This window comes from Panicum virgatum, chromosome 8N (assembly GCF_016808335.1).
Source record: "Panicum virgatum strain AP13 chromosome 8N, P.virgatum_v5, whole genome shotgun sequence".
In the NCBI taxonomy this organism is placed as follows: domain Eukaryota; kingdom Viridiplantae; phylum Streptophyta; class Magnoliopsida; order Poales; family Poaceae; genus Panicum; species Panicum virgatum.
Genome location: NC_053152.1, coordinates 43520853 through 43542306, shown reverse-complemented (window position 1 = coordinate 43542306; position 21454 = coordinate 43520853). Strand labels below are relative to the sequence as shown.

Genomic DNA, 21454 nt, shown 5'->3' with positions numbered 1-21454 from the left:
ACTAAAAGAAAAATACAAATACGAGATGCACTGAACTAAAGAAATACAAATAGGAAAATAAATATGTTAAAGAGCAAAAAAAAAAGGTTACAATGTCTGAGCCCAGGTTCGAACTGGGGACCTTTAGTGTGTGAGACTAACGTGATAACCAACTACACCACCCAGACGGTTTGTGGGATGATTCTTTGTAATATAATAGAATTACCACAATCGGAGGACGGCGGCAGTGGCCAGTGAGAGATTGGCCCTGGGGTGGTCCCACACCGTTTGCCTGCCACCACCTTTCACCGCCGCCGCCGGCGATGGGGAAGAGGAAGAGGAAGAAGGGCAGAGCCACCACGGGAACCCGCGAGAACCCCGACCTCGCCCCACATTCCCAGCCCACCACCTCCACGCCCGAGCGCAAGCGCCGGCAACCGCGAGATCCCGCCCCGGGCGCCGGCTCCGACTCCGAGCCGGACCCCTCGCCACCGTCCTCGCCGGGCTCCGTGCGGCGCCTGATCGAGCCCTACTCGAGACCCCGCCTCCTCGCCATCCTGGCGCAGGCGGCCGCGGCCGACCCCGCGCTGCGCGCCCGCCTCGGCGCCGCCGCCGACGCGTCGCCCTCCCACCGCCGGCTCTTCGTCCACGGCCTGCCCCCGCGCGCCGACCCCGCCACGCTCGCGGAGGCGTTCTCCCGCTTCGGGCCACTCGCCGACTGCCACGCCGTCGCGGACCGCGCCACGGGCCGGTGCCGAGGGTACGGCTTCGTGTCCTTCGCCTCCCGCGCCGCCGCCCGCCGCGCGCTCCGGAACGCCCCGCGCGTCGTCGTCGCTGGCTGCCCCGTCTCCGCCCAGTTCGCCTCGGCCGGCCCCGGCCCGTCCGGCGGCGGCGCCGGGCGGCGGGTGTACGTGACCAACGTCGCGCCGGACGCCAGCGCGGAGCGGCTGCGCGCGTTCTTCGCGCGGTTCGGGGAGCTCGACGGCGGGCCGTTCGGGTTCGACGCCGACACCGGGAGCTCCCGCGGGTACGCGCTGTTCGTGTACCGGGCGGCGGCCGGCGCCGCCAAGGCGGTGGAGGAGCCGTACCGCGTGTTCGAGGGGCGCACGCTGCGCTGCCAGCTCGCCAATGAGCCCGCGCGGAAGGCCAAGGCACCCCCGGCGCCGCCACCGCCGGCGCCGGCGCTGCAGCCGGTGCTTGATGCCATCGCGGCCACCGGCGTGGGGGACCTTGCGAAGTACGCGCGGGACCCGGTGCAGGCTGCCGTATTGCTCGGGCAGAACCCGGCTCTTGCAGCTGCGGCACTGAGCTCGGCATTGGCGGCTGCAGCGGCAGCTTCATGGAATCCAGCGGCACCTGCTGCCGCCCCAAGTCCGGCTGCTGCTTCTGCACCGATGCCAGTAGCTGTGGCCACAGGAAGACTGGCAGTGGCAGCGGCAGTAGAGCCATTGCCGGTGAAATTTGGTGTTGGGTCAAGTGGCGGCGCAGGGCTGCTTGGGCCATACATGCCGCCATTGTCGCCAGTGGTGTCATCATCCCCGGGGAGGAAGGGGGCAATGCTGGGACAGTCATGGTAACCACCTCTTGCTGTTGCTGCCAAGAAATGATTGGTTTTGTTTATTTTACTTCCTGTGATTGAGATTGGTCGATTGAGATTCTTCAGTGGCTGAATCATCCCTGTATGCAGATGTTGATTTGCAGAGGTGGACAGTTGGACAAAGCAAATCCCTGTGGCTTCTGTTTTCAAAGCTCTGCCTCCTCTGGGATACGGATGCAAATCTAGCTGTGGTGATCCTCCCTTCACTGCATATAATTTTGTTGTATATAGTGTTTCATGTTTCACGTTATTGTACTTCGGAAATTCTGCCTTCATGTTTCTGAGCAGAGTAGCTTTTAGTACCTATGTTATTCACAAATCTAACTTGTACTATCCGGTTTAACATCCTTGTTCCATCATCTGAACTTGATATACCTTATGCATCTGTCTTGCTCGGTTGCTTGATGCATTTTCTTCGTTATCATTTCTTACTTGCAATTACCTCATGAAACAGCTGTGTAACTATTTCCATTTTTTCCTGGAAATGTCCCATTTTTCTGAACATTTTTTTCACAGCAATGCATTTCCATCAGAAAACGCTGCTTTATTTGCCTGCAGTTTATTGATGTGATACAGCATAAACCAACCTAACTTTTAGGAAAAACTCCAAGGGGAGTAATTTGGACTTTTTCCTTACCTAAATAGGCAGCACAAACAAGTCTAAGCCAACCAAATTTGCAGTCTTTATACTTTGATGAATCAATCAGTAAAGTTGTATACGATAAAGAATCGCCTGTGAGGCATTGAAAGTGCATTGTACAATGTGTGGTTCTACGGTTGGAATAACAAAGGTGGATGAACATGATGGCATTTTCATTCATCACAAAAATAAACCGTTCCTCCTTCAGAAACTGCCTGTATTATGTACAAGGTCGCATAGGGCTTCCTGATTAGTTACAGTATCTTTGGTCTTCTAAGGCACTAGTAGGATTACTTCCTGCTGATGCATTCCAGTGTTTCTGTTGGTATACCTGTAATAGCATACAGCACACCATGCATAGTAGCTAATACTGTCTGCCTGCCTTGTAAGGTGTCGCGGATAGCATATGGCACTGCGAATGACCCTATGAGGAACCATGAAAATCTCACTTCCACCTCTTTGCATTTTTAAGCGACTTAGATTTTTGCTTGCTTTGTTGGAAGGCCTGAACCTTCTGCTTCTTTCTGACGGCTTTCTCTGCCTGCATTGGTGTTCCAAAAAAAGGGTTGTTAAAATAAACTAAAGCAAACCAGATGTATGGTTTATACCTGAAATGGCATTTTAAATGCATAATAGCAATGTACCTTCGACATTTTGGATTTGGCCTTTACTTTGGGGGCTTTCTCCTCGAGCTCTTCCTCACGGGCAAGTTCCCTTTCTCTGGCTTCAAGGTTCCTTTCAAGGTAATACTGCAATCATTGATGAAGAAAATTTCATCATTACTTGTCTTGCTATGTCCTGATATGATTCAGAATATGAAACATTTGATAATACTAGATGGATACTAGATGCCCACCATGACACACATCAGTGATGACTCTCATATGCAGATATTCTACATAATAACTTATAGCATTCTTATTGTCAAACTTTCTGGCACACTACTTCAGTCTGCAAGCTTCTAATTAACTTTGTTAAAAGTACAACACACTTAACACTGAGTTAAGCAGATAACGCTGTAAATAGACGTGATGATTATGCAGTTGTACTAAGGGAATAATAGCAAGAAGAATTCAGCATAATTCATGCTCACTGCGATCAGAAATTTGAAGGAAGAATAAATGTAGGCTTTTAAGGTCATAGGAGAGCTTACATTATAATCTCCTTGATAGTCCTGGATAGTTTGGTCTTTCACTTCAATGACTCGGTTAACAATTTGTTTTATGAAGTACCGATCATGAGAAACTGTTATCACAGTACCTGTATACTCTGATATTGCCTCCTGTCATTCATGCAAAACCATGTATTAGGACTGCATGCTAAAGAATTATGACAATCCCATATCAGAGGGAGAAAGATGAGAAAATAAAATTATAGATCATGGAAACTGATCTTTCCAAAGGATAAGGACTGCATCTGACCTCAAGCATTTCTTTTGATGGGATATCAAGATGGTTTGTCGGTTCATCCAATATGAGTAAAGTAGATGGAGTCACCATGAACTTGCAAAATGCAAGTCTCGCCTAAGCAATAATAGAGAAAGATTGAGCATTAGAGAGCATTCAGAATTTCAGACACAGCATAAAGGTAACTTGTGAGGAGTAACAACTGTGCTGAAAATGCACATTACCTTCTCTCCACCGCTTAAAAATTGAACTTTTCTGTCCAGCATGTCATCCCTGAAGTTACAACGGCCAAGGAGACCTTTGATATCATCAAGCTTCCAATCTTCTGCAGCCTCTGCTACAGTATCAAGCACGGTCTTCTCCAAATCAAGAGCCTCTGCCTGGTAAAACATTATCCCATTAATGTAGTAGGAAAAGGCAACTTTTACTATAGTTACTCAGTAGGAGGATGACTAAGGTGTCCCCAACACTTGATTTGTCTGAAACAGCCATGCAAGGAGATACTGATTAGAGTAATTCAGTTTACCTGATTCTGCTCGAAATAGTTCGGCAACACATTATGATCCCCAAGAAGCACCTCGCCACCTTGTGGCTTCTCCATCCCCAAAATAAGTTTAAGCAGTGTGCTCTTCCCACATCCATTGGGCCCAATAATAGCTATCTTTTCACCTCTCTCTACTACTAGATTGGCATTGTTGAACAAAGTCTGGACACACACCACAGCAACCAGAATATGAGTGGACAATTGTTGTACAGAATATCACAATATATTAATTGATAAACTGAAACCTTGTAAACAATGGCCATTCACACAACAACACTGACCTTGTCCTCAAATCCGAACTGAAGATTTTTTATTGCTAACACAGTTCTACCACTTCTTCCCCGCTCAGGGAATCTGATCTTAAGCTGCTTCCTCTGGAAAGGTTTCTCAATCAACCCTTCCTTTTCAAGCTTCTCCAATTTCTGTTCGGATAAGATAAAAGTTAGAAGTTACACAAAAATGTAAGCAAAAATATACAAAATAGCAGCTGGAAAATGCAATGCAATTGGTCACAAAGATTTGATGAAAGCTTCCCATAAAAAAAATCCAAGTTACCTTTTGCTCACTGGAAGCACGCCCTGCATTAACTCCAGCTCCAAGTCTGTTTATCAGTTCCTTCGTCTGTTCAATCTCCTTCTGCTGCTTCTCCCATGCAGCATATTGTGCCTCAACTGCTATCGCCTTTGCTAGAATGTATTCTGAGTAGTTACCCTTGTATGTCTTGGACACACCAAATTCAGTCTCCACTATCTTGGTACACAATTGATCAAGAAAAGCCCTGTCGTGAGATATGATGACCATCGGCACATCCTGAGTCTTCAGATAGCTCTCCAGCCACTCAATGGTATCCAAATCAACATGATTTGTAGGCTCATCAAGTAGCAGCAAATCAGGGTCCTGCATAAAATCAAAATTTCAATGTAAAACGTAAACTAGAAGGAATTGCTGGAGGGTAACTCTGTCCAGTTTCATCACCAATTCAGTGCCATAATGCAATTCCATTTCTGCCCAGCACAATTCTTCACATTGTATAATTGTAACAGCTGCCCTTGTTGAACTTAACGGTCGGGTTTTTATACCTGAAGAACTATCTTGCCTAGAGACATCCTCATCTGCCACCCGCCACTGAAGGACGCGACAAGGCGGTCGGCATCCTCCGGCGCGAACCCGAGCTCCGGCATGAGCTTCTGCACCTTGACGTCCACCATGTCGAGGTCCACGTCCTGTGACCGCCGCTGCAGGAGGTCGAGCTCGTCGAGGAGCCGGCCCATGAGGTCCATGTCCTCGGTGGCGCCCTCAAGCGCGGCCTGCACCTGCTCGAGCCGCCGCTTGACCTTCATCTCCTCCTCGAAGGCGCTGAAGAACTCCTCCCGGACGGTGCGGGAGGCGGAGACCTCGAACTCCTGGCTGAGGAACGCGATCTTCATGTTCTCCTTGGCCTTGATGACGGTGCCGCCGTCGGGCTCCTCGAGCCCCGCGATGATGCGGAGCTGCGTCGTCTTGCCGGCGCCGTTCACGCCGACGAGCCCCACCTTCTCGCCGCGCTGCACCTCCCAGGACACGTCCTTGAGCACCGTGGCGCCCTTGTAGGACTTGGAGATGCCCTCCAGCCGCACCCCCGACGGGATGCTCGACGCGCCGCTGCTGCCGCCCGGCCGCTTCTTCTTGCCGGCGGCGGAGGGGTCCGAGGAGGATGAGGAGAGGAGGGAGGAAAGGTCCTGGCTTTTCGCATCGGCCTCTTCCGTAGTGGTGGTGGTGGAAGTGGATGGGGAGGATGAGGCGGTGAGGCGGCAGTGGAGTGGGGCATGGCGGCGGCGGCGGAGGCGGCGGGAGGTGGGGACCGAGCGCGATGGGGAAGGAGGCGAGGGGAGGAGGGAGGAATTGAGGCGGAGGGAGCGGAGCTTGCAGGAGAGGATGTCCATGGCGGCCATGGGAGAGCTTGGTGGAGGCGGGCCTCTCTCTCTCTTCTGATTCTTGGTTGGGCTGGGAGGAGGGAGAGAGGCCACACAGCACAAACCCACAGCCAGGGGAGAGTGTATGGGTGAGGGTGGAGGTGGGGTAGAAGAAGAAACCTTTTTTATCAAGTCAAAAATTTATTTGTTGGGTGATTTTTTGGGTTTAATTTGACTTCAACTTTTTTTCTGCTCCTCTAAATTGCTCTTATCAGTTTAGTTTCTTTTGTTTTGTTTTATATACGATACTGTTGTTTGGGCCTAAAGTCTGTATTTTTTCCTCCTCCATAACAAGGGTAAATGTGTTTATTTTTCTTTGAGGTCGCTTTTTTGTTTTGAACAAAAGATGTGTTTTTAGTTGCTTTCATGTGGTCTCGACGTTTTTGGAGGCAGGGTGTAGAAAGTTTCTCCGAGATATGTGGCACCCATGCTTTCGCTTGCAAACAAAAAATAGTTGCCGTACAAATGTCGCTCATATGACTCTCTAAGTTGCTCCTCATTATTAGAACCACCTTTTTTTGGCTTAATAGATAGAACGAAAAATGGTTTTCTTAGGATTTCTAAATATTGCCATATTTTATAGTCTATATTCATAAATTCATCTTTATTACAGAAGTACAAAACTCTATTTTTTGTGTAGCAGAGTTAAAATAGTTTTTTTGGGAGGAATGTTGTTTCGATATAAACATTTTGGGAGGTACAAGAATGTAAATTTCTCTATTGGTGATATTGATTCGTACAACTACAAAATAGTTTAAGAGGAACTGAGGAAGGATACACTATCAAATTAAAGCAACTAATAGAGTATGTGTGAGGAAGGGGAGCGGCAGTAGAAGAAACAGAATTCTTTAAAGCAATTTTGTTGGGTGGATTTTAAGGTTTGGTGGTTTTAACATTAGTTTTTTTTAAGTGAGAATGCAAAAGGATTGGAGTAGAAAAACATTTAAAACTTTGTTTCTTCTGCTCTGTTCCTGAAGATATTATTCTGGTTTTCTATGGAAGCCTAAGTTTCAGTTTCTTCTAGAAAAAGGAAGGAGAAAAGTTGGTATTTTTGAAGAAAACCTTTTGCATTCACAATTGCTCGGAATGCTTCGTCTTGGCAGCACTCTCCGAGGGGCTGAAAATTTCTTGTGGCCTGGGTTGATGCAGAAGAAGACGACGACGCCGCGGTGGGCAGACGACAGCAGGCTAGCCGGGACCGGGGCGTGGGGCCCCGGACGGAATCGTGCGGGGGCTTCCCGGCCATTGGCAGCCGCACACGTGTCCGTCGGAAGCGCACGGGGGAGATAATCCCGTTGATCCAGGCTTCTTCTTCCACCAGTGGTTTGTTGTCTCAGCCGTTGGATGGCCGGCCATGGCTGCAGAACTGCGGAGCTTCAGATGAAACTGAGACTGAAGGAGCAACTGAGCCATGTTTAGCCGCCTGAAGGAGCATCCAAACTGAGACCATCTAGCATCCACCAGTTGAATCCTCTCTCAGCGCGCCACTCACAAACATGGCTCAGTTCTTCAGCGTCCCAACTATGGTTTTCCATAGTTTTTTGCAGACCCAGCCAAAGTCTATCCTGAAAACACAGGTAATTCCTTAGCTTCCAAATGCCCCATGGAGTGCACAACTGATCATGTTAAAGACTTGGTGTTTCTTTTCGCATATCCATAGCTTAGCTAACGATTCAGAACCAATGCATGCCGGTACATTCGGAAATATACACCCAAACCTGCAGAGCTACTGTGCAAGTAAACAAAATGATGTCGGATGCTTTCATGTTCAGAACAAAACAAGCAACATTTATCCTCAATTTCTTTCTTTTGTCTAAGTTGTCTCTTGTTTTCGGATATCAAACTTCTAAGCAGGCGAGTAATGTGATGGATTGGTACGCGTGAATATATTGCAAGGTTAAAACGGAACGAGGAAGAAATTTGAAGCTTAGTCTTCTAGTTTTCTTTCTTTGTTTTATAGTTTTGTTCTTGTATATGTGAAACTTCTCATTTGAGATCTAGAGTCTAAGAACTCTTGTAAATCTTTTGGATGCAGTCATTTGAGATCTAGAGTCTAAGAATTCTTGTAAATCTTTTGGATGCAGTCATTCCCATGTGAATGATGAAAGGCGGAACTTTTCTATAATCTAAAAAAAAAGTTGTCTCTTGTTTGGAGCTCGTTTTCTGAAGGTAACCAAAGTACCTGTTGGATATGTGTCGAATATGTGTACAATTCGGTTACGACTAGAGTTGAGTTGTAAATTTGATAGGTTAGGGATAGAGTTTGGGTCCTACTTTGTATCCCTAGGATCCATAAATAGGAGGGCACTACCGTGTAACCGTGAGATGACTTGGCAGCTGGTGTGGGCGGCGGCGTTGCCGCGGTGGTGCCCGGACTGGTGTTTACGGGGAGGAGCGCCCGTAGTCATACCCCGAGAATGTAGGCACATCACCGAATCTTGTTAAAAAACATCGCGCATCAGTGTCGTTCTCGTTCGTGTGATCTTGTGATTTGGTTTTGTGTTCTTGGGTTATCGCTTCCGCGCAATTATTCTAACAAGTGGTACCAGAGCTTGATCCAGGGGAAAATTCACGAGGAGACGCGATGGGCATGTTCCACACCGCGCAAGGTCGCACAGGCTGTCCAGGAGGGACAGGGCGCAAGGTGGAGCATGGCGGCGATCGACTACTCGATCGGTGGTGTTGGACACTTCGGACGGGTGGCTCGAACCGTTCAATGGGCTGCAATCAACATGGATGCGTCCAGACGTGAGGAAGGAGATCACACGACGTGTTAAAGGTACGTGATGTGTACAATACACGAGAAACTCACTCTGCGGCACTGCAAGGTATACTGTAGTTTGGTTTTTTAACTTCTTATGTAACCAACATTGTTCACCGTCTTACATCTTTTTTGCTACCCACAGTTCCCGAATTACCCTATGAAAAAGAAAGGAGAGCCCAAACTCAACAAGACCTCATCTTCTGAGTTCCGTGGCCTGGATTTCATGTGTGAGAACCTCAAGGTTGAAATCATATATCGCTATGGTGATGCCCCCAAACTCATCAAGGTTCTCCTGCACGCTTCAGGGAACCTGTCAAGGAAGAACATTAAATTCACCAAAGTTAATTAGGTTAGTGTTAGTCCAGGGCTCCAAGCATTCTTTGTGGTTCATATGGATTATGCAGGCATATTATACTAATAGGCTCCCTTCAGATTCCTCAAATCGCAGCCATATACTGTTGACTCATTTCTAGGTGATGCGGGCCTTTGCTCTATTGACTACGTATGCAGTTGGTTTTTACTCTGTTTCTTTGCTTTAAGGATATGATTGTCTCTGGACATGTTTGCTATATGCGATGTCTCTTGCCAGCTGAACGCAGACCGCTCCTTGGGGCTCTTATCATCCTCGGGCCACGCAAGCCGAGCCTGGAAGCAGGACGGAGAGCTGATGGTTAGATGGTACGTAATCTGCAGTATTAGCAAGTTAAAAAAAAATCGCACTATCAGAACATGGTTTTGGCTGATGCTACATATTCCTGACTTTTGCATTAGTATAAGATGAACTACACATGTTTCAGGTATTTTTTTTTATCGTTGACGACTTTTGCTCTTAATAAGTGTTTTTCACGCTCTTCAGCATATGGAAATCATGATGCACAAAATATATCATACATTACCAAAGGGAAAAGAATCCCAGATATTTTGCCCTACAAGCACAGTAACACGAGTTCGTATACTGAAATAGTGAAATGTTGGCAAAATTCTTTGGCTTTGTCTTGGTGGGCAGTGACTCTTGCTGTTGCAGTTCTTAGTGCAGGGATACCAGATGGGTAGGAATCGGATCCCTACCAAGGTGTGGGCGCAGGTTGTAGGCGTGGGAAGGAGGTGGACGGAGGAGGAAGCGCGCCCTACGGCTTCTGGGCGCCGTGGTCGCGCTAGGGGGAGGAGGCAGGTGCGGCAAGGGGAGAGACTGGCGGCTAGGGTTTTGGGTCTCCCGGCTCCCTGAGGGAAGCCGAGCGATATGATTGCTCTTGCTTAATCCAAACCAAGTACTTTACAATGTTTATAAAGAAATAAGGCAAATAATTGGGCCAAGCCCATCTAATCTCCTGCGCCTAGCCACTAGCGGGCCTCCTCCTAGTATATTGAACGCCGGTCATAACAGAAGCTCTTTCTCTGTCGTGCATTTGCTCGGAGATGAAAAAGTTTAGTGTTTGCATCTCATCTCCCAGTTTAATTCATGTGGGAAATGAACGCTGGTGGATTTTGATCCTTTTAACCGCTGCTTATTCCAGTATTGTGAGCTTTGCATGTTTCCGTAGTGCCACCTTCTCAGTACCGAGTGGTCTGCTCTCTCTTGTGCTTGATTTAGCCTGAAAATAACTTCGTGTGCTATCTCTGCTGTCAGTTTCAGCCCTCCAAATTGTTCTCCATCCATCTCTTAAGTTTTTTTACTTAATCCTGATAGCTTGACGTGCGGTGTTCTCAAATTATCATCCCAACAGTGGATTGCTGTAATATTTTTTTTTTGCAAACCCCAAAGTCCATTCTGAAAACAGGTGTTTTCTTAGCTTCCAGTTGTCCCAAGGAGAGCAGAACAAATCATGTTAAAGACTTGGTGTTTCTTTTCACGTATCCGTAACTTAGCTATAGATTCAAAATCAATGCATGCCTGTACATTCTAAATGCACACCAAAATCTACCTAGCTACTGTGCAAGTTAAAAAACCAATAGATGCAGGGTGCTTTCATGTTCAGAACAAAACAAGCAGCATTATCCTCACTTTCTTTGCTAAGTAGTCTTGGAAGCTAATAAGGACTTATTCACCTATATATGCGTCTGCTTCTTCCATTATGGAGTCCTAGCAGGGTATAAATTATGTATAGTGCATGCTCATGCTAGCAGTGGCCGCAACCATTCAAAATAAAGATATAGCATCATTATTGTTCAACCACCCACAAGTTCTTCTATTTCGATGCATGGACTTCATTTGAGCTGGCCTGTAGAAAGGAGAACGATGCCGATGAACGCGTTAGGAAGAGGATGTGTGCTGTGTTCAGTTCAGACTTCAGAGTTCAGTTGTCCCCATGGAAACATTGCGTGCTCAGTGCTCACTTTATCCAGCTCTATTACACCACCCACTGTTCCAAGTTTTAGGCAGTAAACAATCCTACGTGTTGGTCTAGTTAAAACGTGCTAATGGTTGATTCCTGGCATTCTGGCAAAAAACCTTGCTTGAAAAATTCCCGCTGCAAAAAAACTGATTGATAGCAAACTTATCCTGTAGAAAATCCGAGCAACTATTCCCTCCGTTTTAAATTTTGCTATGTATTGATACATATATACTTATACCTAAGTATATAGAAAAAAATATAAATTTAGAAAAATCAAAAGAATTATTAATTTGGAAGAGTTCCGCGCTTTAAAAAACGAAAGCAGAGAATCCTCACCAGCGAAAATACAGTGTAGCCCGGCGACTGGGCTTCTAGTGGGCCGGCCCAGCCCGAACAGCTCTCCTGCTCGGCGCTGTGCTGTCCTTTCCAATCCCCCGCCCCCCCCCCCGTGTCATCGCCGTCGACGGAGACGAGGGTTTAGGCACCTCCTCCCCGCGCCGGCGTCTCCCCCCCGCTGGAGCCTCTCTTCCCTCGCGCAGCAGGCTCAACCCGCAGCGCTCGGTAAGCAAAGCCCCTTCCCGTACCTGTAGGACTGTTTCACTTCGGGCCCTCTCCTCTCGGGAAACCCTTGCGCGATCTCGATCTCTCGATGGGATCATGGGTACAATCCAGCCGCGCCGCGCCGCCAATTGGGATCTTGCGTCTCCTTCCTACTTAGAACCACGTCTCGCCTTGTAGTCGACCGGATTCCGTGGTGTTCTTGCGTAGATGGAACTGGGGAAGTTTTTTTCTTTTTTTTTGTTCTTTTTTTTTTGGTGGCGTGTTCTTAGACTTGTTTAGTTCTTGTTAAGTTGCTTCCGTAAAATTTTTGAAATATAATCTTTGTACATTTAAAATATTAAACATAGACTAATTACAAAACTAATTAAATAACTCGTCTACAAATTACGAGACAAATTTATTAAGAATGAGTAATTCATCATTAGAACATTTTTATTGTAGCAATTACTGTAGCAGCTTAGTATCTAATCATGGCCTGATTAGACTTATTAGATTCGTCTCGCAATTTACAAGGAACTATCCAATTTGTTTTTGATTTCGTCTTGATTTAATATTTCGTACATCATGATAGTTTTGGAATTTTGAATTTTGCAACTAAACAAGACCTTACACACACATCAACTACTGCGAGCAGGGCGATCCATGGAGCCTGCGGAGGCCACGTGGAAGAGGGCCCGCCCGTGCAGCTGCCGCGGCGGCGGCGGGGGCTCTGACCGACTGAGCGCCCTGCCGGACTGCCTCCTACACGTCATCATGTCCTCCCTCAAGGCCCGGCAGGCGGTGCAGACGTGTGTGCTGTCCAGGCGATGGAGGGACCTCTGGCGCTCGGTGCCATGCCTCGACGTCGACATCAACGAGTTCAGGGCCAACACGGCGGCGCCTGATCTCAACCAGGACGCCGGCTCGGGTGGCGACGGCATCCCTCGCTCCAGTGACGACGCCGGCTCGGGTGGCGACAGCATCCCTGGCTCCAGTGACGACAGCACTAGCTCTGACTACAGCAGCTCTAGCTCGGAGAGCGACGACATCTCTGACTCGGATAGCAACAACAGCTATGACTCGTTCATGATGCAGTTGATGCCCTCGCCCTACTACTCCTCAGATGTCGACAACAGCAAGGATTGGGAGAAATTCGAGGATTTCACCGCGACCCTGATGAATCGTTGTAACATTGCACAGCTGGATTCCTTTAGGCTGCAGATTGGCTGGCACCGGGCACCTGATCAGTTTTATCGTACGCAAGCAGGAGGATGGCTCCGCCGCGCAATGAAATACTGCAACCCGGAACCTTCCAGTCCACGCAAGGGATTGAGCCCCAGTCCGTGGCGCCTCAAAAGGCTGCATCTCTGCCATTCGCGTTTGGAAGATCGTTTCATGAAGCATGTTAGTTCAGTGTGCCGCAGTTTGGAGGATTTGGAGCTGCACGATTGCAATTGTCAAAGTCGGTCAGTCACCTCCGACTCGCTGAAGACCCTGGTTCTGAAAAATTGCACTTGGCTCAACCTTTCTGAGATTGCATTGCCCACACTGAAGACATTGGTTATTGATGGTAGCCACAACATTTCTCGCAGTGTGCTGGTTATCTTGACCCCTGCTCTGGCTTCTCTGCACCTGGCTGTGAGAATTGACCAATTTTATGGTGGTATTTCAACAAATCAGATGCCATCCCTTGTCAAGGCTTCAATTCATCTACGAGGTCACAGATATCGTACTGTATCCAAACATAGTAAACTTGGTGGCGATCAATTCAAGCTTCTTTGTAGTATCTCTAACGTGACAAGTTTAGAGTTGACTGGTGTTGGCAAGACGGTACACCCTCTTTGTCTCTGCTAATGTTCCATTTTATTCACTCCAATCACGTTCTGGTGCTATCTATTCTACTCCAGGTGCTCGGTGAGAAACCAACATTCCAAGAATTCATGAACCTGAGAAACCTATTGCTGGATGATTGTGATCTCAAGAACAACTTCCGCACATTAGGATTCTTTCTTCAGAGTTCACCTAATCTGGAGAAGCTCACTCTGCGGCACTGCAAGGTATACTGTAGTTTGATATTTTAACTTCTTATGTAACCAACATTGTTCACCGTCTTACATCTTTTATGCTACCCACAGTTCCCAAATTACCCAAAGAAAAAGAAAGGAGAGCCCAAACTCAATAAGACCTCATCTTCTGAGTTCCGTGGCCTGGATTTCATGTGTGCGAACCTCAAGGTTGAAATCATATGTTCCAATGGCGATGCCCACGAACTCGTCAAGGTTTTGCTGGACGCTTCAAGGAACCTGTCGAAGAAGAACATTAAATTCACCAAAGTTAATTAGGTTATTGTTGGTCCAGCGATCCAAGCATTCTATGTGGTTCATGTGGATTATGCAGGCATATTATAAGCTCCCTTAAGATTCCTCAAATCGCAGACATATACTTTCAAATCATTTCTAGGTGATGCAGGCCTTTGCTCTACTGACCACATATATATGCTATTGGTTTTTACTCTGTTTCTTTGCTTTTAAGGATATTATTGCCTCTGGACATGTTTGCTATCTGTGTTCCTTTTCTCCCCCATACCGGAAATGTCTCCAATTAGAAAACACTGGCAAGTGTAAAAATGAATTTGAAAATAGATCCAGATATCGCAAGTTTTTTTTTCTGGTGTTTCCCTGGATCCTTTTTCGGACATATATAATCTCGAAAGCTAAACGCCCACGTAGCATACTGCACAGGGAGTTGCTACTGTACATATCGTTTTGTGCATCACTGGCATATTTGAAGTTGTTCCAAAGAAAATGAGTGAAATGCATGGTCGGTCCTTAAATTTGTTCGGATGTGTCACCTAGCAGAGATTTCCGCGTCTTTTCTTGTATCATCGTGTAGAATGCGAAGTAGAACAAATGCAAGGGAGATACTCTGGTAAGAATCAGGAGTTCAGTAGCGCTTTCCTAGGAGTTCATTAGCTCTTTCCTCGTCAGCTCGCAAAACGTGTTGAGCCCTTCCTTTTGACATGCATGTGCTCTCAAGTCTCAACTTAACTTGGAGAGTTGAAATCTTATACAAACATCTTTCAATTTGAGGTGTTTTGGTTTTATCCTAAGTCAAATCCCTTCAAGTCTGGTCAATTTTGACAACATATACAGCACCAAATTAGTTTCATTAAATGCACAAGAAATTCGTTAAGCTTGAAGAGGTTTGGCTGGGAACAAAACCAAAAACACCATACATTTTGGAACCAAGAAAATATACGCTGTATATATATATATATATATATATATATATATATATATATATATATATATATATAATTTTATTAACTATTAGTTAAAATTTGATCAAATTCTTTTCATTTACGTTTACAAATTTCGAACGGAGGATTTACTTTAGAGATGGTTAGAAATTCCAGAGGAATTATCCGATGCGAAAATTATAGAACATAAAAAACTCTGCCCTAAAAAAAAAAATCTCTCGCGGCAAATGGGCCTCTAGTGGGCCGGCCCAGAGCTGCTCGCCGCTATACTAATCCCCTCCATCCCCCGTCTCGGCGTCGAGGGTTCAGGCAACTCAGCTTCCCCTCTCGCCGCCGGCGCCGCCAATCCCAAGCCCGCGCGTCTCCTCCGGCCTGATCCGCCTCCTCCCCGCACGGCGGGCTCAGGCTGCGGCGCTCGGTAAGCTCCCCCTTCCCCGACCGCCCATCTCTCGCCCCGCTTCCTGTACCCGTGACTGGTTTGCTGTCGGCCCCGTCGTGAACCCTACTCGATTCCAATCTTCCGATCAGACCAAGGTTCTGACTCAGCAATGCTTCGCCATATCTTGAATTCCCGCGCCGGATCCCGATCTAGCAGCGCGACGGCGCGACCCATCTAGTAATCGAACCGGATTTCGTGGTGTTCTTGCGTAGATGGAATTGGGGATTTTTTTAAAAAAAAAAATTGGCCTGCGTTGTTTGGTCTTGTAACGGAGCAACTGATTCGAGCAGGAGACGCCATGGAGCTTGAGGAGGCCGCAACGGAGCGTGGGAGCTCGGGTGGCGACGCGGACCGGCTCAGCGCGCTGCCGGACAGCCTCCTCCACACCGTCATGTCCTTCCTGAAGGCCCGGCAGGTGGTGCAGACGTGCGTGCTGTCCGCGCGCTGGAGGCACCTCTGGCGCTCCGTGCCGTGCCTCGACGTCGACCACGACGAGTTCAGGAACTCGGTGGCAAGTGCTCCCAGCAACCACCCTGCGGCCACCTATGATTTCTCTGACTCCGACGTTGACAGCTATGAAGACTCAGAGGACGAAAATGATGATAGCGACGACAACAGACAAAGGGAGTGGGAGAATTTTGAGGACTTCGCCGAGAGCCTGATGCACCGCTTCAACGTTGCTCAGTTGGATTCCTTGAGGCTGCATGTTAGTAGGGCCAGGGCGCCTAGCTTTGCAGACAGACAAGCAGGTGGGTGGCTGCGTCGCGCGATGAAGTACTGCACCCCGGATCCTCCCCGCGAGGGACTGAGCTCCAGTTCTTGGCGCCTCAAGAGGCTGTATCTCTGCAATGTGGCTCTGGAAGATCATTTCGCGGAGCATGTCGGTTCAGTGTGCCACTCATTGGAGGATCTGGAGCTGGAGGATTGCACATGTGGGATTCGTTCAATCACCTCCCGCTCACTGAAGAACTTAGTTCTGAAAAACTGCAGATGGCGCCACCTTTCTGAGATTACATCGCCCACACTGAAGAGCTTAGTAATCTCTGGTGGCTCGAATACTAATGAGTGTGTTCTGATTATCGTGGCCCCTGCAATTGCTCACCTGAGCCTGGATGTGTCTCTTCGCTTTGCCAGACGTGTTTCAATAAATCAGAACCCATCTTTACCAAGCTTTTGATTCACCTACGAGGTCATGGAGACAGTGTATTCGCAAGTGAACTTTGATGCAATCAATTAAAGCTTCTTTGTAGTGTATTTAGTGCAACAAGTTGGTTTTGGGACAATGTTATGCCTTCTGTCTTCGTAGAGTATCTTCTCAGTGTCCTGGATGTCCAGTGCGAGAACTTAAGCTTACTGGAATCATATATGACGAGATGATGTCTGCCAACTGGTCAAGGTTTTTCTGCGCATTTCAGTGAAGCTGCCGAAGAACTGCATAAAACTCACCAAAGTTGATTAGTTACTGTTGGTCTAGGCCTTTTATGTGGGATGTGGCTTGCCACCTTCTGGTTCATCTAAAATTTGTGGCATGTTCTACATTGCCTTCAGATGTATATAAAGTGGAAGCATATAGTTTTGACTCGTTTCTAGATGATGTAAGGTCTTGCTCTACTATGGTACCGGTGCTCTATTTTCTTGGCTTGTGATCTTGCTGAAGGTTATGACTACTGCTCAAGAAAATATCTTCTTTGAATCCTATGAACTTATATTTCACTAGAAGCTTTGGTGTGGAGTTGGAATTTTGCATATTTGTCTATGTTTTTATAGCAGACTTTAAAGTAGGTGCATCCTTCCAAGAGCTAAATGCTGACTAAAATTGCTCAACATTTTCTGGCTGCATTACTTGAACACATTTTGGATTATATGTCAACATTTATTTCTTCACCATTCTAGGTGTGGTTCTTGAGAGGTCAGACAATTCCATGTTCAGTTTCCTTTTGCTGGAGGTACAAGAAAGTATGTTTACATACCAAGGAAAATTGCAGTCTGGGTATTTTAAACCTTGGCTCTGACTCTGATGCACTGCTCTTTATTTATCAAAGTTTCAGCTATATGCTTGCAATTCTGAAAAGGGCGTGATCAAGAACTTGTTGCTTAACTGCATTCAAAAGAGTGAATGACGGGTTAGATTCAGGGTAGATCCTTCTTTCAGTAGTACTCCCTTTGTTACAGTGTTCAGTGTTAACTAGAAATTGTGACTCCCAAAATCTATACTGTGGTTGTGACAAGAAAAAAATGTCAGAACCACTGCCTTCAGAAGTACTACTTGAAATGCAATAATTCGTATTACTTGGACACATTTTATGGATTATACTGTATTTCAGGACTCATTTCTCCCCTATTCCGGTCGCGGTTCTCAGGAGGTTAGACCATTTCGTGTCCAGGTTCCTTTTGCCAGGATGGACAGGCTAACAGAGAAGTTTTACCTTGTTTATTGTAGTGCAAGGAACTGTGGTTACCTACCCATGAGCAGATGATCCAGCTACTCTTTCATTTACCAGACGGTAGTTTAAACACAAATTGGTGTGAACCCTTGGCGTCATGAGACATGGTTCACACCAACTGGGACATGTATGGGAGATGGTTGAGCTCTGCTCCTTGCCCTCCCAGATATTAATTAATTAAGAGAAATACTGAAATACTTTTCCTAATCAACTGTAATTTACACACACACGCACTGTGGAAACTGAAAGTTTCAAAGTAGAGCATCATACGCACTGTCAGCTGTGAGTTTGGTTTGGCAGCTGGTGGCGTGCAGCCTGTCCTGCTGAGCCATTTGTGCGAACTATCTGAGAGGAGATGTCCTGACAAATTCTGATGCGTGTATATGGGAGAGACGGCTCAACTCTGAAGTGCCCATTGTCTCACTCTGAAGAGCTGTTGATTCGTGGTTTGTTCACCGCAGGAAAAAAATAAAAATAATAAAAGTAGTAGTAGTAGTAGTAATAATAATAATAATAATAATAATAATAATAATAATAATAATAATAATAATAATAATTAGAAAACATGAAAAAATATTGGTATGAAATAACTGTAGATTTGCACATTGCTCTGTTCAGTACTGTTCTCTCATACTAATAAATTAGCACCAGCTATCAGCCAGTCAGCAGTACTGTTCTCTCATAATAAATCAGCACCAACCATAACCAAGCGAACACTGCGAACCGTCATGTACAATATACACCAAGTGATGGGTAGGTTCTCGTTCAGTCGTTCCTGTGATGAAACCGGATAAACTTATTATTATTTGACAATTCGATCGGAAGATGTTGCCGCGATCGTCATGACAGCAGAATGCCATCCCCTCTTGGTCGACTGGCAACAGCCAACAGGCCATGTCCAACGCCGGGACAGCTCGCTCGCTGCGCCATGTACACATCACGCCGCGCTGTGCCAGCCGCGCCCCGGAGACGTGGCCTTCAACAAGTCTCTCGATCGATCAGATCCTCTTCGATAAGATCACTAAGCCCCTCGCTAATCCGCCGCCCGGGTATAAATCAATTCAAGAAGGCTTGCTTGTAATCTACATCCACGCTACAAGAAGAAGCTGCCAGCTTTCTCCTCCTCCTCATCCCTCGTCGTCTGACCTTCGTCTCTCATGTCATTGGCGAGCCAAACGGAGGTAAGGGAGGGCCGCTGCAGCCTCTCCGTCCCTGCGCGCAGCTCAGTGCACGATCGCAGCTGGTAACGTGCTCTGTGGATTTCCATGCGTGCAGCGGAGGCAGCAGCAGCGGCCGCCGCGGCCGTCGGTGCCGGCGTTCGGGGGCTGGGAAGGCGGCGGCGGCGGCGGCGGCGCGCCGCCGGACTACTCGCTGGACTTCACCAAGATCCGCGCCGCGCGGATGCAGCGGCAGACCAAGGCGCTCTCCTGGTCCAGCTTCGTCGGCAACGCCGCCGCCGTCGAGGCCGCACCCGGCGGCGGCGACGAGGAGAGGCATCAGCAGTGGTCCTCGGCGCCCAGCGAGGGAGACGACGACGACGACCGCGAGCGCCGACGCCGCCGCCGGACCCGGCACCGGCACCGCCGCCTCCGCAGCGACGCCACCGACCAAAGCGACGACGACCGCCGCCAGCCGATCCGCCCCGGCCGCGCCGCTCCCAAGGTCCAGCAGTCCAGCTCCGTCACACGTCAGCTCGATACCTTCTTTTTTTTTAAAAAAAAAACGGCCACGTCAGCTCTCTTCTCTACCATACCAAAGCACCTGAAAACGTTGGAGCTCTGCATTTGCTGCACCGATCTGGTTTGCTGATGAGAGATTCAGAGATCGATCCGATGAGAGATCGAAACTCACAACCTGCTAATTAATCCCAAGCAATGCCATTCTTTTCTGGAGGGTTCGAAAACGTATTGTTTATTAGGTGGAGCTAATTGCTAGGAAACTTGAGCACTTCACACACTTTCTTGTGGCGACGACAATGGTGGAGAATTCTAGGCTAGCTTGATGCTCCCTATGCTGCTGCAGCCTGCATCTTGTTTTAGTTTACTCCAAGAGGCAAAATAAAAGAAAGATAATGCACTACCAAACTGCAGGTGATTGTTGATTAGCAAATGATGATCGGGCAATTTGCATTTTAATGAAAAACGTGGCCAAAAAAAAAAATGATCGGGCAATTTAGTCTGCAAGTCGTCATTGCCTGTTTCCTCCGTATGCATGCGTAGTTGGAACGTGCTCCCCACTTATCTCGCACTCCATTTTGACCATTTATTTCCATTGGATTACATAGTACTATCATAACCTTCATTTATTTTTCTATGCTAGTCCGCGTGTGCACATATATTTAATTTTGAGCTGACCTTATTATTCTCTGATGATTGTTCATCAATTACTAATAATGCATTCCTAGTTTCATATCATTTTAATTGTGCGTTTGTGGCAGCAGGAAGGAGGCAAGTTGAAGGGCTACTTGTTTGGTTGCGTGGGTGGACTATGGTGAGGAACGACGTGCACACCGGCCGACTTGCACTGCCGAGGAAAAGAAAAAGAATGCCGGATCGAAGAAATGAAGAACACCAATGGATTTGCCGTTCCAAAAGTGTGTAAATATGTGTTTTAAAGGGATATTATTAGTGCTCCGGGTGCATGTGTTTTGCTGAAATTTATGATCGAGTAAGTGTAATTCATTCTATTTTTGTTGAGAGTAGTAAATGTGATGTGTTGTTTTGTTGAAAAAAAAAGACCCAAGGGCGTAACCCTATTCCGTAAAGGGTCTACAGGACGTAACCGAGAAGCTTATCCGGTGCCATCATTGAATACATAGGGACCTGATCGAGAGGAAAGAGACCTGTGTTAAGTGTAATATACGTACCAACACAGGGGTACATGTGTGAAGAACAAAACAAAGGGCAAGGGGCCAGGCCTCGAATTTACAGCGCAACAGGGGTAAAAGTGTAAATATAAAATTCATGTCAGGACGAGAACGGAAAATAACACAGCTTCTCATGAGCAGAACTCGCGAGGGCCTGGAAAGAAAACGCCAGGGGCATCTGCGCGAGGGAAAACAGGCGGCCAGGGGCGTACATGTAAGAAAACAACTTGAGGCCAGGGACCGGCGCGTAAAATCTCAAAAAAATTTGGACCATTTCTCGATTTGTGCGTGTCATCCTTGCGCAGGGGCCATGCTAATCTTCTCTGTATCGTTCCAATTTTATCGGATGTCTCCGAAGAGACGGAGCAGGCTCTGAGGCCCCGGTTTATAAGCTGGTTGTTTCGTCCGTCGCTGAGCGGTGTGGGATTAAACCGTCGTCTCGTTTGGCTCCCCACCGCGTCCCGCAGGCCGCGCAGCTCACCAGGCCCCCCAGACGCCGCCGCCCGCGCGCCCTCCCGTGGGCCGGCCTTCCACTTCCGGCCCAACGTAACGAGGCGACGCGGCCTGGTTGCTTCCTCCTCCCTCCAGTGCTCGCACCACGTAATCGGCGGCCCATCGACATGATGCACGAGCTCGGATCCTTTGCTTCAGCTTGTGTGTGAGCTTGTGGTGCCTTCTTGCATTGTAGTGT

General features: G+C 47.4%; 4 protein-coding genes, 1 long non-coding RNA gene and 2 other non-coding genes across 8 annotated transcripts; 4 read left to right on the top strand and 3 right to left on the bottom strand.

Annotated features, from left to right (window-relative positions):
- Positions 1-93: 93 nt before the first annotated feature.
- On the bottom strand, positions 94-167 carry TRNAV-CAC. Its single transcript has one exon. It is a non-coding gene; the product is annotated as a tRNA-Val (tRNA).
- A 59-nt stretch (positions 168-226) lies between these two features.
- On the top strand, positions 227-1955 carry LOC120685373 (RNA-binding protein P-like). Its single transcript, XM_039967238.1, has 2 exons — positions 227-1552; positions 1667-1955. Coding segments are annotated over exons 1-2 (1251 nt in total). The 5' UTR covers positions 227-302; the 3' UTR covers positions 1668-1955.
- A 311-nt stretch (positions 1956-2266) lies between these two features.
- LOC120685372 (ABC transporter F family member 5-like) lies at positions 2267-6210 on the bottom strand. The gene is made up of 9 exons (XM_039967237.1): positions 5246-6210; positions 4722-5063; positions 4448-4588; positions 4149-4328; positions 3847-4002; positions 3638-3739; positions 3370-3498; positions 2861-2965; positions 2267-2757 (listed from the first exon to the last, which is right to left on the bottom strand). Exons 1-9 carry the CDS (start codon positions 6095-6097, stop codon positions 2662-2664), a joined length of 2103 nt encoding a protein of 700 aa, XP_039823171.1. The 5' UTR covers positions 6098-6210; the 3' UTR covers positions 2267-2661.
- Positions 6211-7426: 1216 nt separating this feature from the next.
- On the top strand, positions 7427-8275 carry LOC120685761. The gene is made up of 2 exons (XR_005679726.1): positions 7427-7695; positions 7973-8275. It is a non-coding gene; the product is annotated as an uncharacterized LOC120685761 (long non-coding RNA).
- A 3349-nt stretch (positions 8276-11624) lies between these two features.
- Positions 11625-14420, top strand: LOC120685759 (MEIOTIC F-BOX protein MOF-like). The gene is made up of 4 exons (XM_039967844.1): positions 11625-11776; positions 12411-13585; positions 13663-13812; positions 13891-14420. Exons 2-4 carry the CDS (start codon positions 12419-12421, stop codon positions 14095-14097), a joined length of 1524 nt encoding a protein of 507 aa, XP_039823778.1. The 5' UTR covers positions 11625-11776; positions 12411-12418; the 3' UTR covers positions 14098-14420.
- An 867-nt stretch (positions 14421-15287) lies between these two features.
- On the top strand, positions 15288-17292 carry LOC120685882 (MEIOTIC F-BOX protein MOF-like). Of its 2 annotated transcripts, XR_005679825.1 has the most exons (3): positions 15288-15432; positions 15744-16984; positions 17162-17292. XR_005679825.1 is itself a non-coding variant. In XM_039968003.1 (2 exons), the coding sequence occupies exon 2, from the start codon at positions 15752-15754 to the stop codon at positions 16628-16630; it is 879 nt and encodes a 292-aa protein (XP_039823937.1). In that variant the 5' UTR covers positions 15288-15432; positions 15744-15751; the 3' UTR covers positions 16631-17146. The 2 variants fall into 2 exon arrangements, 1 of the variants encoding a protein (XP_039823937.1); XM_039968003.1 differs by lacking the exon at positions 17162-17292 and having other exon boundaries at positions 15744-17146.
- A 3730-nt stretch (positions 17293-21022) lies between these two features.
- LOC120686976 lies at positions 21023-21125 on the bottom strand. The gene has a single exon (XR_005680482.1). It is a non-coding gene; the product is annotated as a U6 spliceosomal RNA (small nuclear RNA).
- Positions 21126-21454: the final 329 nt, after the last annotated feature.

Bases quoted from the DNA above. Each gene is read 5' to 3' on its own strand.
- LOC120685759 (XM_039967844.1), top strand. From the start codon at position 12,419: ATGGAGCCTGCGGAGGCCACGTGGAAGAGGGCCCGCCCGTGCAGCTGC. The intron at 13,586-13,662 runs GTACACCCTCTT...ATTCTACTCCAG, and splicing joins TGACTGGTGTTGGCAAGACG to GTGCTCGGTGAGAAACCAAC. The intron at 13,813-13,890 runs GTATACTGTAGT...TGCTACCCACAG, and splicing joins TCACTCTGCGGCACTGCAAG to TTCCCAAATTACCCAAAGAA.
- LOC120685882 (XM_039968003.1), top strand. From the start codon at position 15,752: ATGGAGCTTGAGGAGGCCGCAACGGAGCGTGGGAGCTCGGGTGGCGAC.
- LOC120685372 (XM_039967237.1), bottom strand. From the start codon at position 6,097: ATGGCCGCCATGGACATCCTCTCCTGCAAGCTCCGCTCCCTCCGCCTC. The intron at 5,064-5,245 runs GTATAAAAACCC...GATTTTATGCAG, and splicing joins TAGGCAAGATAGTTCTTCAG to GACCCTGATTTGCTGCTACT. The intron at 3,499-3,637 runs GTCAGATGCAGT...CATGAATGACAG, and splicing joins CATCAAAAGAAATGCTTGAG to GAGGCAATATCAGAGTATAC.
- LOC120685373 (XM_039967238.1), top strand. From the start codon at position 303: ATGGGGAAGAGGAAGAGGAAGAAGGGCAGAGCCACCACGGGAACCCGC.